Genomic DNA, 18,585 nt, shown 5'->3' with positions numbered 1-18,585 from the left:
CATCGCTAAGCAAGGCTGGACCCTCTCACAGTCCCCTTACTTAAATGCAAGGATCTCCTAGTTTGAACGAAGGAAAGAAACATCACCTTACTTACAAGGTTTATTCAGGGAATAAGGAACGTGTTGGCAATCTGCCTAAGCAGGAGAAGCCAAGTCATTCCCACGGAATGGACTCTTCATCAGGAGGTGTACGAGAAACTATGGCGGATATGGGAACGTCCGTCCATAGAACTGTTCGCAACCTCAATAACGAAGGGGCTTCCTTCTTACTGCTCTCCAGTTCCAGATCCAGAGGCAGTCCACATCGGTGCGTTCTTACTGGGATAGTCTCACCTGGTGGTGTATGCATTTTCCCTCTATTCAAGATCCTTCACAAGGTTCTTCAGAAGTTCGCCTCCCACAAAGGGACCAGGTTGACGTTGGTTGCTCCCCTCTGGCCCTCAAGGGAATGGTTCACAGAGCCGAAGTTTACCATTGCGAATGGATCTCCTTCGTCAGCCTCGCATAAAAAGATTCCATCAAAGCCTCCCCGCGCTTCGTCTAACTGCCTTCAGACTATCGAAAGACTCTCTAGAGCTCGAGGGTTTTCGAAGGAGGCAGCTAGAGCGATTGCAAGGTCTAGGAGATCCTCTACCATCAGGATCTACCATTCTAAATGGGAGGTATTTAGAAACTGGTGTAAGTCCTCTGTTTCCTCATCCAATACCACTGTAGCACAGATCGCGGACTTCCTTCTTCATCTTAGAAATAACCGCATCCTTTCTGCCTCGACTATCAAAGTCTACAGAAGCATGTTAGCTGCAGTGTTTAGACACAGAAACATGGATTTGTCTAACAATAAGGATTTTCAAGATCTCAAGTCTTTCGAGACTTCCAAGGAATGTCAAATTTCTACTCCAGCTTGGAATTTGGACGTGGTCCTTAAGTTTCTTTTGTCTGAAAGATTTGAGCCTCCAAACTCAGCATCTCTCATAGACCTTACTCTCAAAACTCTCTTTTTAGTGATCCTTGCTACCACAAAGAAAGTCAATGAAGTGCATGCCTTCAGCAAGAATATCGGCTTCTGCTCCAATAAAGCAGTATGCTTTTTACAGCTTGGTTTCTTGGCCAAAAATGAGCAACCATCTCATCCATGGCCTAAATCATTTGAGATTCCCAACCTATCGGATGTTGTTGGGAATGAAATTGAAAGTGTCTTGTGCCCTGTAAGGGCTCTAAAATTTTATCGGAATAGAACCAAAATGTTACGAGGTAATTCAGAGGCTTTATGGTGTTCGGTAAAAAAGCCCTCCTTACTAATGTCGAAAAATGCCTTGTCATATTTTGTTAGACTTTTAATTAGAGAAGCCCACACTCACTTAAGTGAGAATGACCTGAAGTTACTTTAAAGTTAAAACTCATGAAGTCAGAGCAGTGGCGACGTCAGTTGCTTTTTAACAAAATAGATCCCTTAGAAGTGTTATGGACGCAACCTTTTGGAGGAGTAAATCTGTGTTCGCTTCACATTATTTAAAGAATTTCCAGACTCTTTATGAGGACTGCTACACGTTGGGACCATTCGTAGCAGCGAGTGCAGAAGTGGGTGAAGGTTCTACCACTACATTCCCTTAATCCCAATAACCTTTTGTCTTCTCTTGAAACTTTAAATTTTTGGGTTGGATGTGGAGACTGAGTGTGTCTTCCGCAATCTTTTGATTTGGCGGGTGGTCAAACTTGTTTCTTGAGAGCACCCAGATAAAGGGTATTGTTGAGGTCCTGTTATAGGGGTGTTCACACCATATATAACAGCACCTAGAGGTCTTTCAGCCACGAGTGGATCGCTGGGCTTCATAAGGATAGCGTACTAATGAGGCAGAGTATCATCAAAGTCGGCTTGCTTATCAGGTACTAATACATACATACATATACCAAGGCACTTCCCCCAATTTTGGGGGGTAGCAGACATCAAAAAAAGGGGACCTCTACTCTCTACGTTCCTCCCAGCCTAACAAGGGACTCAACTGAGTTCAGCTGGTACTGGTAGGGTGCCACAGCCCACCCTCCCCCGTTATCCACCACAGATGGAGCTTCATAATGCTGAATCCCCTACTGCTGCTACCTCCGCGGTCATCTAAGGCATCGGAGGCAGCAGCAGGGCCTACCGGAACTGCGTCACAATCGCTCGCCATTCATTCTTATTTCTAGCATGCTCTCTTGCCTCTCTCGCATCTATCCTCCTATCACCCAGAGCTTCCTTCACTCCATTCATCCACCCAAACCGTGGCCTTCCTCTTGTACTTCTCCCATCAACTCTTGCATTCATCTCCTTCTTTAGCAGACAGCCATTTTCCATTCTCTCAACATGGCCAAACCACCTCAACACATTCATATCCACTCTAGCTGCTAACTCATTTCTTACACCCGTTCTCACTCTCACCACTTCGTTCCTAACCCTATCTACTCGAGATACACCAGCCATATTCCTTAGACACTTCATCTCAAACACATTCAATTTCTGTCTCTCCATCACTTTCATTCCCCACAACTCCGATCCATACATCACAGTTGGTACAATCACTTTCTCATATAGAACTCTCTTTACATTCATGCCCAACCCTCTATTTTTTACTACTCCCTTAACTGCCCCCAACACTTTGCAACCTTCATTCACTCTCTGACGTACATCTGATTCCACTCCACCATTTGCTGCAACAACAGACCCTAAGTACTTAAACTGATCCACCTCCTCAAGTAACTCTCCATTCAACATGACATTCAACCTTGCACCATACCACCTTCCCTTCTCGTACATCTCATAACCTTACTCTTACCCACATTAACTCTCAACTTCCTTTTCTCACACACTCTTCCAAATTCTGTCACTAATTGGCCAAGCTTCTCTTCTGTGTCTGCAACCAGTACAGTATCATCCGCAAACAACAATTGATTTGAATATACTTACCCGGTGGATATATATAATTAATACCCTCCCTTCCGCCCCTCTAGAGACCCTACGGGCTGAGAAGAACTGGAGCTTTTGAGAATATGTTTAGTATCCTGCCGATTGGTGGCGCTAGTGTACACCCAGCAACCTAACACGGTGATCGCTCGCGAGTTTTGAATCTGTCGGTCCGTCAGAGACGTTAGCTATATATATATCCACCGGGTAAGTATATTCAAAAATTTATTTTTAATTGAAAATATAATTTTTCCTAACTATACAAACCTTAGCTATTTAATCAAACTTGCCCACGAGCCCTATCCCCCGTGAAGTCCTACCTCTAAACAAAGTGAGCTCAAGCACAGGTGTGTGTGAGGGGGGTAGCAAGCTACCCTCCCAACACCCCCCCCCCCCCCCGCAACCTAGCGGTGGGGTAGTAAACCGTCGTTAAAATTCTAATGGCTCGTCATTTCAGCTACGCCGAAAGTATTTACCCCCATATTAAATAGCTAAGGTTTGTATCGTTAGGAAAAATACAAATTACCTACGAATTTGTCATATTTGCAGTCATCTTGGTGATGTACAATTTACTGTTGGCTTTCGCAGTTTGATTTTATTTTAACAGAGAAGTGGTTGGGTTATGATCGATATGTTCATAACTTGAAAGGGGTGGGATTAGGAGATTTTTCCACCTACCGAAAAAATAACGAACCTCTGAAAAACATGATGGCGGTAGGTAAACACTCCGCCAACACTATGACGTCACGATCATTTGACGTAAACTACGTAGTTACTACGTAGTATGACTTGCATTTTCATTTCTTTTTCGATGCAGAGAATGGAAAGTAAAACTCTACTTGCAAACTAAAAGTAGTTAAGTTTTTACAATATATAAGGAATATATTATTTTTAAGAATATATTTGTCCTATTAGTGTTCTTTATTTAGATAATCCTCGATCTATTTTCAGATTTTAAATAAACTAGCGTACAGTTAAAGTTACGCTATGCAGTTCTCAGTCAATTGATACAGTATCACAATTTACTTTGTATCATTATTTATGAAAAGTAAAATTCTACTTAAAAACCAAAGTATTTAAGTTCTTATAATATAAAAGGTATATATTATTTTTAAGAATATATTTGTCCTATTAGTATACTTTATTTAGAGAATCATCGATCTATTTTCAGAGTTCAAATATAACTAGCGTACAGTTAAGTTACGCTACGTTGTTCTCAGACAATCGATACAGTCTCACAAATTACTTTGGTCGTTATTTATTTTTTTTTTCGATATTGGAATTTCTAATATTAATCAAATAACCTATTGAATTCTCATTCAAGCCCTTGGCGGAAGATTAACATCTCTCGCAGCAGGCAGGTCTAATTAATATATTACTTTTAATGTACTTTCTTTTTACAAGGTAAGAGGCTTACATGTCTCTCCTTTGGTCTTATGTGAAAGAGTATTAAAAAGTGCAATTTTCAGTGCTAAATTAGTGAATTTAATCAGTCAGTGGAGGGTGCGTCTGCTCGAACCTGTTGTTATCCTAGCCTTAGACCTCTTCCAAGCTCCCCAACCCCTGGGACAAGGAATGTTGATTGGCGAAAGGAAACGAGAGGTGTTAGCGCTCGAGTAGACGTCCCCTTGAGCGTTCCTGTTGTCGCTTCTCAGGACACTCGCTCTCGCCGTAGGAAAGGTGAGGTAAAAGTGTTACCTTCGCTGTCGGTTGACTCAGCTCACAGACAGGGCTGGCGTCTTACGTATTTCACTTCCTTATAGACAAATAAGCTAGCGTCAAGAAGGACGCGGGGCGTTAAGGAATGGATTATATCACTCCAAGCGTCGAGTAGCTGGAAGTCATGACACGTTACATTGGACGGCAAGCGTGACGTCATCGAGCTTGCAGGACGTCGAGCGTCCAGCAGGAAGTCGAACGTCCAGCAGGAAGTCGAGCGTCCAGCACTTCTACAAGGCTGTAAAAGTTTGACACGATGTTTGGAACTGAGTGCAACTTCTTTGTCTCTGTTGTTGGATGAGCGAATGTTCTAGACGCGAACGTCATAGTTCCGAGCATCCGAATCGTGAGTGTCCTTGTTCCCACTGAGCGGCCAGCAGTTGCATGGCGTCAAGCATCCAGCAGTTGGACTTGACTTCGAGTGTCAGGCAGTTAGACATGACGTTGAGCGTCAAGCAGTTATATGACGTCGAGCATCAAGCAGTTGGACGTGACGCCAAGGGCCAAGCATAGTTCCGAGCGTCTAAATCGCTAGCGTTTAGTCGCAAGCGTCTAAACCGCGAACATCATTGTTCCGAGAGTCACGTGGCGCCGAGCGTCAAGCAGTTGCATGGCGTCTAGTGTCCAGCAGTTGGACTTGACGTCGAGTATCAAGCAGTTAGTCGTGACGCCGAGGGTCAAGCAGTTGCATGGCGTCAAGCGTCCAGCAGTTGGACTTGACGTCGGGTGTCAAACTTGACGTCGGGTGTCAAACTTGACGCCGAGCATTAAGCAGTTAGGCGTGACGCCGAACGTCAAGCAGTTAGACGTGACATCGAGAATCAGGACTCGAATGTTGTGATTACACCAGTCGAGCCAAACGTCAAGATCGCGAACGTCTTGGTTCCGATCGTAATGACCGCGTGCGTCTAGTGTTGGAACATAGTTATGCCAGGCGCTATAACTGAAAAGATATAGAGAAAAATATTAATTGGAAGGATTATTTTCACACATCAAGGCCCGCTTGTACAGACTCTTGGTGTCTGATGGAGGGCGAGAAATAAACCCCTATGTAAGTAAAAGTAAGTAATAATCTTGGACCCATTGAGGCCAGAATTACAGGACCTTAAGGAGTTAACTCCTAGGAAACAAGACGTCTCTACCTCGGTTAGAGTCTTGTAGGAAGAAGGGATCATCGATCTCCTTTATTTTATTAATCTTTTAGAGGAATTCTCGTAGGAGAAGATCCTAGGATCCGTCATCCTTCGGTTGACTTATAGAAACTCATGAGAGTTTCTCTGAAGAGTTTCCGAATTATTTTGTACCTGCTGCTCTTCGTTCCCCACCTTCAGAGTTTATGCTAGGGAAGGTGTCGAAGGAGTCTCTGTTTACAAAGATGTTGCTGTCCCGATCATCTAAATAGAGCTTTTGAGGATGACGGGAGACTGGATACAATCCAAGAATATCCAGGGTGATACTGTTTTCCCCTTTTATCCCTCGGCTAAATTAGCCTCGAGATCTAGTGTTTGGTTCGAGACGGGAGAAGTTCTCAGCTTGGGAGTTCCTACCTCTGTCCAAGGAGATTTTTCGAGCCTAGTAGACGCTCTGTGTCGGATGGCCTTAAGAAGGACCAAATTCTCTGGTCAACGTCAGAGCTTGATCATCTTCTTGAAGGTGTTTTCAAAGGTTTCAAAGTATTCTTTTTCCTTGACTAGACTCTGGGAGCCTTGGTGAAGAAGGTTTCTGCCTTGAAGGATGTGGACACTGATAGTCTCAGCCTCATTATGTCAAGCATGGATAAAGCCTTAAAGAATGGTTTCAATGAATTAGCAGCCCTTTTCTCAGGGGGGGTCTTTAAGGAAAGAGGCCAAATCTGTTCTTTTCTGTCCATTGGGGTTACACACATTCAGAAGTCAGAATTGAGGTACGCACTCCCCCACTTTTTCTTCCTCTCTTCTTCCTCAAGAGTGGGTCAAAGAGGTCTCTTTCACTTTAGCCCTAAAGGTCGCACAGGATTTGATGTCTAAATCAGCAAGAAAGGTTCTGCATACTTTTTGTCTCTAAACTGCTCAGACAACAGTAGGAGCCAGTCTAAATAACTTCTGGCGAGCCTGGGAGAGGAGAGGAGCAGACCTTTGGTCAGTACTATTTCTAAAGGAGGGATGCGAATTCTTTTTGCTAGTGAAACCTCCTTTAATAGTAACTACGATAGACCTCTCTGCCAGATACAGAGGAACCAAAGAGACAGGCTGTGCAACATCAAATGTCTCTCTTCTTGGAGAAGGAGACTATTGACCAGAGACTATTGACCAGTCCTGGATTTAAGTGCTCTCAACGCCTTCGTTCAGAAGACAAAGTTCTCCATAGAGATATCGAAATCAGTTCTAGCAGCAGTAAGGAAGGACAACTGGATGGTCTCTTTAGACCTCCAGGATGTTTTCTTCCACATCCTCATCCATCCGAACTTCAAGCAATACCGGAAGGTTCGTGTATAGGAGGGAGTTGTCCAGCTTTGGGCTCTTTGTTTCGGCCTAAGCACCACCCCTCAATAGATGGTGCGTCTGCTAGGACCTGTCGTTCTTCTAACCCTAGACCTCTTCCAAGCTCCTCAATCCCTGGGAGAAGGAATGTCGACCATAGACCTCTTCCAAGCTCCCCCAACCCCTGGGAGAAGTAATGTTGAATGTTCTAACCATAGACCTCTTCCAAGCTCCCCAACCCCTGTGAGAAGGAATGTCGACCATAGACTCCTTCCAGGCTCCCCGACCCCAGGGGGGAGGGAATGTCGAATGACAAAAGGAAACAAGATGCTTTAGCTCCTGAGCAATTGTCACCTCGAGCATACCTATTGACGCCTCCCAAAACGCTCGCCTTCTCTTAGGGAAGGTGAGGTTAAAGTGTTTTCGTCATCTTCGGATGACGCAGCGCCCAGACAAGGCTGGTGTCAACCTTCCAGACCTCTGAAAAGGAAGATGGACACGGTCAATCAACGTCCTATCATGACACCGCAAGCTACTGGTTGTAGGCTTTGGAGCAGTCCTGAGCGTTTTTATTCTACCGAAGAAAGTTCTCTTGCCAAACGTCCTTTAAGGACGTCAGCAACTCTCAAGAAATGTCCAACTCACCCAGTGCAGGACAGTTGTCTGAGCCTGGCTTGACCTCGGTTCATGCTCCTCCTCCACCATCAGTCTGGTTTTTGTCCTCTGGACGCTCTGCGCGCTCTTTAAACGACGTAGAAAGCGAGCTTGTGGTAGATGTGATGTCTCCTGTACCACAACAAGTGGACCCTAATTTTAATATGCTGCAAGATATACAACAGAAACTCTCTTCGCTTGAGCAAGTTTATCAGCCTGTGGACAACAAGAGAGTAGGAGGCCTGGACCCTGAGCGTCAGGAAGCTTCACACCTGGACGCCAAGCGTCGTAAGGCTTCTAGTCAACAGGTTCTTGACGACGAACGTCTTTACAATTCCATTGTTAAATGGCGTGTTTCAGCCGCTTTAACCAAAGGAGTCAAGCAGCCAGACGTGATGTCGAGCGTCCAGCTAACGTGACGTCGAGCGTCCTGCTTCAACGTGACGTTAAGCGTCCAGTAGGACGTGACGTCGAGCGTCCTGTAAGACATGACGTCGAGCGTCCTGTAAGACATGACGTCGAGCGGGACGCGACGTTGAGCATCAAGCAGAACGCAACGTCGAGCGTCAAACAGCTCGTGACATGGACGTGTACGCTTTCCACCGTTCAAAATTCATTACGAAGTAATGCAAAAAGGTCTGGTCACACGAAGGGACTAGATTGACTCCAGTGGCCCACTTTTGGCCCTCAAGAGAGTGGTTCACAGAGGTTATGGAATGGATGGTAAACACTCCAAGAAGCTTTTCATTAAGAGTAGTTCTACTCAAACAACCCCACTTGGAAAGATACCATCAACAATCTCCAAGCTCTTCATCTAACTGTCTTCAGATTATCGGAAAACTCACAAGAGCTAGAGGTTTTTCGAAGGAAGCAGCTAGGGCTATTGCAAGAGCAAGAAGGATGTGTACCATCTAGGTTTACCAATCCAAGTGGGAAGTTTTTAGAGAGTGGTGCAAAGTCAACTTTGTTTCCTCATCCAGTACCTCTATAACTCAGATTGCTGACTTCCTGTTATATTTTCAAAAGAAATGTAATTTTTTCATCTTCTACCATCAAGGGATACTAGAGTATGGTAGCAATTGTATTCAGGCCAACACTTGGACCTTTCTAATGTTAAAGACCTACAGGAACTAATCAAATCGTTTGAAACATCAAAGCAATAGTTCCAGGTTTCACCAGGTTGGAATCTGGATTTAGTCCTGAAGTTCATCAAGAGTGACAGGTTTGAGCCCTTGCGTTCAGCTTCATTTAAGGACCTCACGATGAAGGCTCGATTTTTGGTTAGTCTGGTGACAGCTAAAAGAGTCAGTGGGATTCATGCTTTTAGTTAAAACGTTGGTTTTCTCGATATACAAAGCTATCGGCTCATTGCAGTTAGGCTTTCTCGCCAAAAATAAATGCTATTCTCAACCTTGGCCCATGGCTTTGGAGTTTCCGAACCTTTCGGATGTGGTTGGCGAGGAGTTGGAGAAGGGTCCTGTGTCCAGTAAGAGCCCTGAAGTTCTTCCTGGACTGAACGGAAAAGTTGCGAGGCAAGACAGAAGCTATTTGGTGCTCGGTCTAGAAGCCCTCGTTACAGAGGTCGAAGAATGCACTTTCATTCTTCATCAGGCTCTTAATAAGAGAAACTCATGTACATTGCAGTAAGGCAGACCGCAAGAGTTTTTAAGTCAGATGCATAAAGTTAAAACTGTAGCAACTTTGGTGGCCTTCAGGCAGAATAGATTGTTGCAGAACATTATGGACACAACCTTTTGGAGGAGTAAATCTGTGTTCGCTTCACATTATTTAAAACTTGTCCAGACTCTTTATGAGTACTGCTTCACTCTGGGACCATTCATAGCAACGAGTGCAGTAGTGGGGGAAGGATCCACCACTACATTCGCATAATCCTAATACCCTTTTCTTCTCTTGGAACTTTTGTATTTTTATGGTTGTTCGTGGAGATTGCGACAGTCTTCCACAATCATTAACTTTAGTCAGGTGGTCATTTTGTTCCTTGAGAGCACTCCGGAACAAGGGTATTGGAGGAGGTCCTGTTACATAGAGGTTTTTAGACCGGTTTGACAGCTCCTAGAGGTCTTCAGCCCCCTGGGTGGATCGCTGGATCTCATAAGGAAAGCGGTCATAATGAAAGAATTCATTGAAGTCAGCTTCCTTATCAGGTATGAACCCTTAAGCTTGTTTATTAACTCTTAAGTAAAATTCCAATAATGTTGGCTGTCTCTAACCCTCCACTAAAGGTTTTAATCAGCTATATATATAACTACCGGGTAAGTCTTATGTTTAAAAATTATATTTTCATGATAAAATTAATTTTTGAACATACTTACCCGGTAGTTATATGTAATTAAATTCCCACCCTCCTCCCCTCTGGAGACTAGAGGCATGGTACCTCGCTAGGGGCGCGCAGGTGCGCAGGTGGTACACTTGGCTACCCAATCTGCAATTGCCGCAAGTTTTAAAATTTCTGCTGGACGTCAGGGACGTATAGCTATATATATAACTACCGGGTAAGTATGATGAAAAATTTATCTTATAATGAAAATATAATTTTTTCCAACTATACAAACCGGAGTCCTTAAAGTTTTACTTCCTGCCTCAACCACCCTTCAAAGTCCTAGGTGAAGGTCAAAGGGTATACCCCGTTTGCTGTGTCGGGAATTCCCTCCGCCCACCAGTAACCACCGACCCCTTTATAGCTTTTAACAGCTGAATTCCAGGTACGCTTGATAACTTTCAACAGCTGAATTCTAGTTACTCTGAAAACATACTCCAATTAAAGGACTGGGTTTTATATAATACGAAAAATGTGAATTACTTGTAAAATTTGTGATTTATCCTCAACAGATATAATAATGGAAAGTCAGAGGAAGTATGATGGCGAGTTTGGTCCTGGAACTATCGAGTCTGATGACGAAATAGAAAATTACTCTGGATCAGGCTCTGACAGTGAAGATGAGGTGAGTTGTTGATTTACACAAGTTTTTGTTAACTGTGAATGTAAAATAATATACAATGGACATCTAAAAGCTTACATTGTCATCTTCGTCTCATTTTTATTCATTTATATATTTAACTGCAGTCTGTCTTTTGACAGAATTTACTACAGTAGAATATTAACTCTTAGATCTTCAGATTCAAATGCCCGTAAAAGCTTATCGTTTCTTTTCTTATTATGTTTAAAATATTGGCTTTTCATTGTAAATAAAAAGAAAATTAGAAACCTTGAAGGGTGAAAACTTGTAACACCTTTGACATCACCCAGTGGTGGCACCATATGTTTTTGTGGTCATAATGCTTTTCTTGGCAGATTATGACTGACCTGTCAGTTTTGTGATCTCAATTTTTTTCTGTTTTTTGCAGTTTTTTGCTTTGTACCATATACCCTAGATTCAGTACAGTGCAAAGTAGCAAACTGCAATAAACACAGAATTTCCCTGTGGTAGAGGAACACAGATTTGCCTTGTGGTAGGGGTGTAAGAATACTACCATCGCATGTGCAGTGTGTCATAGAATGACAAAAAGGACAGCTATTGCCTTGCAGTTGTGCTTTTTAGCAAAAGGCTAGGCCCACTGCCTATAACTATGGAAACTTCTATCTTGCAGTAGAACAATATAGCCAAAGGTTAGGCCCATTCCCTATAACTGTCGTTGACGGCAATGGTATGAGATCGTAAAAACTCTCTTCCAAATTAACCATGTCTGATGCTATTAGAAATGTGGGTGCTGCTAGGGTATCCCCTGTAAGCTACGCATGTCGGGATCATCCTACTGCCGTGATAAATTGACGAGGGGTACCGCAGGGTTCACAACTGCAGCCAAAGAAGCTAGTGATGGAGTGTAAGATCAGATCAGGTACTGTATTTGGAATATTAGTATACTTATGGGAAGATTGAATGAGATAGTGGATGTGGTGGAAAGGAGGAAAATAGATGTCCTGTGTTTGCTGGAGACAAGATGTGAAGGAAATGGAAGTAGAGAGATAGGAAAGGGGTATAAGCTCTACTACAGCAGGTCATGAAAGGGAAGAAACAGAATAGCAGTCATAACTGGGAGGAAAAAGTGGTAGAAGTGAAGATAATAAATGATAGAATTTTGAAGATTCCAATGATAATAGGGATCAGATTGTGAATATGATTTCAGCATATGCCCCTCAAATGGGATGCCAAGAACAAGAAAAAGAATTATTTAGACAAGTTTGAGGTAGCTATTAGAAAAGTGAAGGAGTAGAAGCTAATCTTAGGAGCAAACATGAATGGCAGAGGGTGGAAGTGAAGATGTGTATGAGGAGTTACATGGAGGCCATTGGTTTGGAATTAGAAATGAAAATGGGAAGTTTAGTATTATATTAGAGATGGCTCATAGTTTTGAATTAGCATGTATGAACACCTGGTTTCAAATGTTGGACAAGCACCTGGTAACCTATAAAAGTGGATGAATGGAAAGCCAAATAGTTTACTTCCTGGTTAGAGGAGCAGGCAATATCAATGTGATGAACTGTAAGGTAATTTTGGGGAAACATGTGTTATACATCATAGACTGGTAGTGATGGGTTTTAAAATAAGAGGTAGAAAGCCCAAGAATAAGAAGAGAAGAACTAGACTTAAGGTTGTGAACATTTAAGGAGAAAAGGATGAGCAATTTAGGAGGATTTTGAGAGACAACTAGAAAGGGTGAACCTAGATTGGACAGGGTAACAAGAGGAAATATTTGTGTGGGTATGAAAGAAGTACAGTAGGGTCCCGAATTATGCGAGAATTTGGTCGATCAATGACCTCATATAAATGGAAAATCGCTTATTTCAAAACACACAACTAACAGAAATGATTCCATTGGGGCCATGACAACCAGCAACTTGCCTATTCAAACGTGTTTATTACCCATTTCCAATACTTTCTATGTACTATACTGCATCTTTTTATAATACCAAATTGTTCTTGTAAGTAGATCAAACATTTAATATACTTTAAAGTTCTAATAACTTGAAAAAAGGTTAAAATTACAGCCAGGATGGGTGTAAACACTGTATATTTCCCATTATAATGCGACCCAAAATACAGATAAATTTTAATGTTTGTCTATTGTATAAGACAACTGGTGAATAGCAAAACTATCACTTTATAGACTAGCTTTTGTTGTACCATTGAAAATCCAGAATTATCAAAATAAAGGCGATTTTATATCATGCGTTTCCTAAGTACGCCAAAAAGCACAGTAAAAAAAGACAACCATTGTTTTGTTTACGTTTATCTCTGATCATAACGAAGAAACAGACGCATTTACACATCTGTGTATAGGTTAGTTTTTGCATCAACAGCAATCTTACCAAGTACTGAATATATGTTGATTTTGTTATTACCAATGTTATACTTAATTTTTCTTCAAACTTGCATTTTAAATATTTAACTTAGCCGGTGAATATATAATAGCTGCTACTCAGCGGCTCGACAGAAAACACACTCAAAAACTCGCGAGCGATCGCTATAAAGGTTGCGGGTGTGCCCACCAGTGCCACTATCGGCCAGATACCACTCTTGCATGTAAACAAACCCTTCAATTCTTCTCTGTCGACGTTGACGACAAGACGTATTCATACTCGCTGTAGAACCTGGAGTTTTCTTAACATATTTGGTGAAGTACTTCATTTTGGTTTGAGCTTTCGCAGTACAGGTGTTTTATCTTCAACTTAAATCTTGAACTCGTTTTTGGATAGATTTAATTTTTGATGACTTTGGATTGTTTTTTGGACTTTCCTTGACTTTTAAATGGCCGACCCTTCCCTCAGTACGGAAGTGTGTTTAGGCTTTTAGCAATTATCTTATCACGTTATAAATTATTTATAGATTTTCCTCTATATATTTTATATCTCGCCCGCCTTTATTAGGCCTCTTCGATTAGCTTTCCATTTATAATAAACATCAAGATAAATTTTAATGATTTGTTTATATGCAACCTTTCCTGAGAGTAGGCGGTCCTAACTTGGAAACCGAAGTTAAACAACGTTGAGCCCTTTCTATCGTAAATAACTTTTACAGAGCAAATGATTTAAAACTTATTAAATGAATATTTTTTAGTAAATATTTTATGAAAGATTTTCTTTGAATAGTCTTCGTACTGTTTCAAAGATGAACTAACGTTTAGTTTATTCATGCTACGCAGTTTGCGCTCTATCGTTACGATAGAGAGAGAGAGAGTATCACGGTTTCACTTTGCAGAAAGAGTAAATCGATTCTGACGTTTTGTTCATTCTTCTTTCAAAGCTTAAATGTTTTAAATTCTATTTTAAAGGCACTTTTTAATTGAAAAACCTTTCAGTTTTTTCCTTTGGTCAAATAACCTGTTTTTTGACGAAACATAAGTGGGCTCTTCTCTTCGGTGCGAAATCAAGAGAGAGAGAGAGAGATACAGACGGAGGGAGAGAGAGGAGAGAGAACGTTCCGATCTTTATCTCGTCCCAAGCGAGTAACGTTGTTCTCGAGTTACTCTCGTCCCTAGTCTCTGTACGGGGAGAAAGGATAAAACGTTTTTAGTTTTTTATTCTCGTCCCAAGGCACTGTACGGTGAGAGATTGAAAACGTAGTTTTGAATGAACTAGTGTTTAGTCTCTTCCCCAGCCACTGATCTTTTTATCTTAAAATATGTTTACTGTTTTTTTTGCTGGTATTAATGTGCTTACATTATACGACTGATTTCGCAATTATAACCTTTTGATAGAGGGTAGAATTGCGTGCTTCAGGTAGAAATCAGTTTTATTCATACCTAATGTGAATTTTTAAAAAAATTCGATTTCAGTGAATTAAGTGCAAAACAGAAAATCGTAGTGATAAAGTGATATTGCGCAAAGTGTTATCAGTGTTGCGACCGAGGGTTCGTCTGTTCGTGCCTGTCGTTCGCCTAGTCCGGGACCTCTTGCAAGCTCCCAAGCCCAGGGGAGAAGTAATGTCGTACGACTTATGGGTTCGAGAGGCCTTGATCAGCTAACAGACGTTCCCTCTATGGTATCAGGTGTATCTTACCAAGATCACCCCTACCATAAGGCGAGAGAGACGATTTTCTCCTCGTCATCCGAAGGCTTTTCGCATAAGAAACCGTGGAACAAGGTTTCGAGGCCATTTAAGCGAAAGTCAGTCCTTTCAGGACAGGTCCAGCGTCCTGGTTTTAACCATTAGGACAGCTCTGACCCTATGCAGTCATCGGAAGACTGCTCGCCGCCTAAACAAAAGCGTAACACAGACTCCGAGAGTCTTTTTGTAGGCAAGGTTTTGCAGTCACAGACGTTACCCTCGTCTCTTACCGCAACCATTCCCGTTGATCCTGAATGGGTTGTACGGCAAGACATGCAGAATAAGCTTGCCTCCCTTATGGAAGACTATTCTGCCGATAAGTCCGTTGAGCCTAGCCGTTTATCTCATCGAGATCCTGGCCTTCAGCCACCCTAACGTTCCTTTGTGCGTCCTGTTGACGTTGGCGTAGCCAAGTCACGTCAGTCAGGTTGTTTAGAACCACACTCGATGCGGTCTCATGTGGATTTTCAGCCACATTTGGACGTTAGGCCACTTGCTGATGCTCCTGTTGACGTTCGCCAACAATCGCCAACTTGTTTTGACGCTGAGCGTCAACCTCCGCATTCTAGAGTTGTTTTGACTGCTCAGACTAGGCGGTCAAAGCAGTCTCGAGTGGACGCTGTGCGTCCTCACGCACCTGTTGTTGTTGACAGTTCACAGACTGTCAAGCAGTTACATGACGTTGCGTCCTGGTCCGCTACTAATGCACCAGTGCGTGTGGACTCTGCTTGTAAAGCATTGCCACCACGGTAGGTCTCTCCCTTGCTTGAGACTCGGCTATTGTCGGACAAGGTTCCTTCAGATGAGGAAGTTGCTGTTCCCCCTCCTAATGATATTCCCTTGAGGACTCTGTCAGACGGAGAGGAGCCTAAAGCTGCTTAGCCCTCTATGGACTTTAAATAAATCATGCTGATTTTTAAGGATCTTTGTCCGGATCTTTTTGTAACTGCTGCTCCTCGTTCGCCTAAACGTCAGAGCTTACACTAGGCCTAGCTACTTCGAAGCCGTTGTTTTATAAGCTAGTGCTCTCTCGCTCTTCTAAGAGAGCTTTACGTTTGCTAGGCGACTGGTTTATCACCAGGAGGAGTTTGGGGGAGACAGCCTTTGCTTTCCCTACTTTTAAGCTGGCTTATAGAGCGAGAGTCTGATATGACACGAGAGAAGAGTTCCTGCCTCTGCCCAGATAGACTTCTCAAACCTCATAGACTCTCCCTGGCGCCTGGCCATGAGACGCTCCAAGATTTTACAGGTCGACTTCAGAGCTATTTTCGAGCGTTTGAAGTTTTGCTGTACAATTATGTCATGCATAAACAAGGCTTTCAGGGATGGCTCCAATGATCTGACAGCCACGTTCTCTGCAGGAACAAGTCCCTCAGGGATGGCTCCAATGATCTGGCAGCCATGTTCACTGCAGGAGTACGTAAGAGGCAAGTGCGCTCAATGTGTTCATTGTCAAGACAAACTTCACGATGAAGTCTACCAGGCTGTCTTGACAGCATTTATGGAAGGCGACTGGATGGTCTCTCTCGACCTTCAGGAGGCATACTTCCACATTCCTATACACCCGGATTCCCAACCGTTTCTGAGGTTTGTTTACAGGAATGTGGGGTACCAGTTTCGAGCCCTGTGCTTTGGCCTCAGTCCTGCGCCTCTCGTGTTTACGAGGCTCATGAGGATTGTGGCAAAATCCCTCCATCTATCGGGGATACGAGCCTCCTTGTACTTGGACGACTGGCTTCTCAGAGCATCGTCCAGTCTAAGCTGTCTGCAGGATCTACATTGGACGTTGAGTCTGGCCAGGGAGTTGGGACTTTTGGTCAACCTAAAAGTCCCAACTGATCCCATCCCAGATTATTCTATATTTGGGGATGGAGATTCGCAGTCAAGCCCTGCTCGAAGTCCAACTAATGCTGAAAAGAAAACGTTTATTCAGTCAGGAGTTGGAACAGTCTCGTAGGGACTCTCTCATCCCTGGAGCAGTTTGTCTCACTAGGGAGACTACACCTTCTGCCTCTCCGGTTCCATCTAGCCTCTCACTGGAACTAGGACAAGACATTAGAGACGGTATCATTCCCAGTCTCCGAACCAGTAAAGGCATGCCTGAAATGGTGGGACAGCAATATCAGTCTGAGAGAGGGACTATCCCTAGCAGTCAAGAACCCAAACCACGTGTTGTCCTCAGACGCGTCGGATTTGGGTTGGGGTGCGACCCTGGACGGTCGGGAATGCTCGGGTCTGTGGACCTCAAGTCAGAAGAGCATGCACATCAACGGCAAGGAGCTATTAGCAGTCCACTTGGCCTTGATGATATTAGAAAGCTTCTTCGAAACTAAGTGGTAGAGGTCAACTCAGACAACACCACAACTTTGGCGTACATCTCCAAGCAAGGAGGCACACACTCCTTCACGCTGCTCGAGATCGCAAGGGACCTTCTCTTATGGTCAAGAAATCGAGGCATCTCCCTGTTGACGAGATTCATCCAGGGGGACTTGAACGTCTTGGCAGACTGTCTCAGTCGGAGGGGTCAGGTGATACCCACGGAATGGACCCTCCACAAGGACGTGGGCAAGAGTCTTTGGGCTACTTGGGGTCAACCCACCATAGACCTCTTTGCCTCCTCGTTGACCAAAAGGTTACCAATCTATTGCTCTCCAGTCCTAGATACAGAAGCAATCTACATAGACGCGTTTCTACTGGATTGGTTTTTTATGGACTTATATGCATTCCCACCATTCAAGATAGTCAACAAGGTACTGCAGAAGTTCGCCTCTCACGAAGGGACAAGGTTGACGTTGGTTGCTACCCTCTGGCCCGCGAGAGAGTGGTTCACCGAGGTACTTCAATGGCTGGTAGACTTTCCAAGAAGTCTTCCTCTAAGGGTAGATCTGTTACGTCAGCCCCACGTAAAGAATGTCCATCAAAGCCTCCCCGCTCTTCGTCTGACTTCCTTCAGACTATCGAAAGACTCTCAAGAGCTAGAGGCTTTTCGAAGGAGGCAGCCAGTGCGATTGCAAGAGCTAGGAGAGCTTCTACCATTAGAGTATACCAGTCGAAGTGGGAAGTCTTTCGAGACTGGTGCAAGTCAGCATCTGTGTCCTCGTCCAGTACCTCTGTATCCCAAATCGCAGATTTTCTTTTACATCTGAGAAAGGTTCGCTCCCTTTCAGCTCCCACGATTAAGGGCTACAGGAGCATGTTGGCTTCGGTCTTTCGACATAGAGGCTTAGATCTTTCCAACAATAAAGATCTCCAAGATCTCCTTAAGTCTTTCGAGACCTCTAAGGAACGTCGTTTGGCAACTCCTGGATGGAACTTAGACGTGGTCCTAAGGTTCCTCATGTCAGACAGGTTTGAGCCATTACATTCAGCCTCCCTGAAGGATCTCACCCTCAAGACACTTTTCCTAGTGTGCTTGGCTTCGGCTAAAAGGGTCAGTGAACTTCCTGCCTTCAGTAAGAACATCGGCTTTTCTACAGAAAAAAGCCATTTGTTCACTTCAACTTGGTTTCCTGGCCAAAAATGAACATCCTTCTCGTCCTTGGCCTAAATCTTTTGATATTCCTTGCTTATCAGAGATCGTAGGCAACGAACTGGAAAGAGTATTATGTCCTGTTAGAGCTCTTAAGTTCGATTTAGCCCGTACTAAGTCATTACGTGGTAAATCTGAGGCATTATGGTGCTCAGTTAAGAAACCTTCATTGCCTATGTCAAAGAATGCTTTGTCATATTTTATCAGATTTTTTTAATA

General features: G+C 43.4%; 1 protein-coding gene across 1 annotated transcript in view; it reads left to right on the top strand.

Moving 5' to 3' along the window:
• Positions 1-18,585, top strand: part of Rs1 (Dead-box helicase Rs1) — a 474,615-nt gene that overhangs the window by 110,194 nt on the left and 345,836 nt on the right. Inside the window, exon 2 of the mRNA XM_068377426.1 lies at positions 10,621-10,733. Coding sequence (XP_068233527.1) covers positions 10,629-10,733 — 105 coding nt within the window. The 5' untranslated portion in view covers positions 10,621-10,628. The remainder of the gene's footprint in view (positions 1-10,620; positions 10,734-18,585) is intronic.

This window comes from Palaemon carinicauda, chromosome 7 (genome assembly GCF_036898095.1).
Source record: "Palaemon carinicauda isolate YSFRI2023 chromosome 7, ASM3689809v2, whole genome shotgun sequence".
NCBI lineage: Eukaryota > Metazoa > Arthropoda > Malacostraca > Decapoda > Palaemonidae > Palaemon > Palaemon carinicauda.
This window is presented reverse-complemented; position numbering and strand designations above follow the sequence as displayed.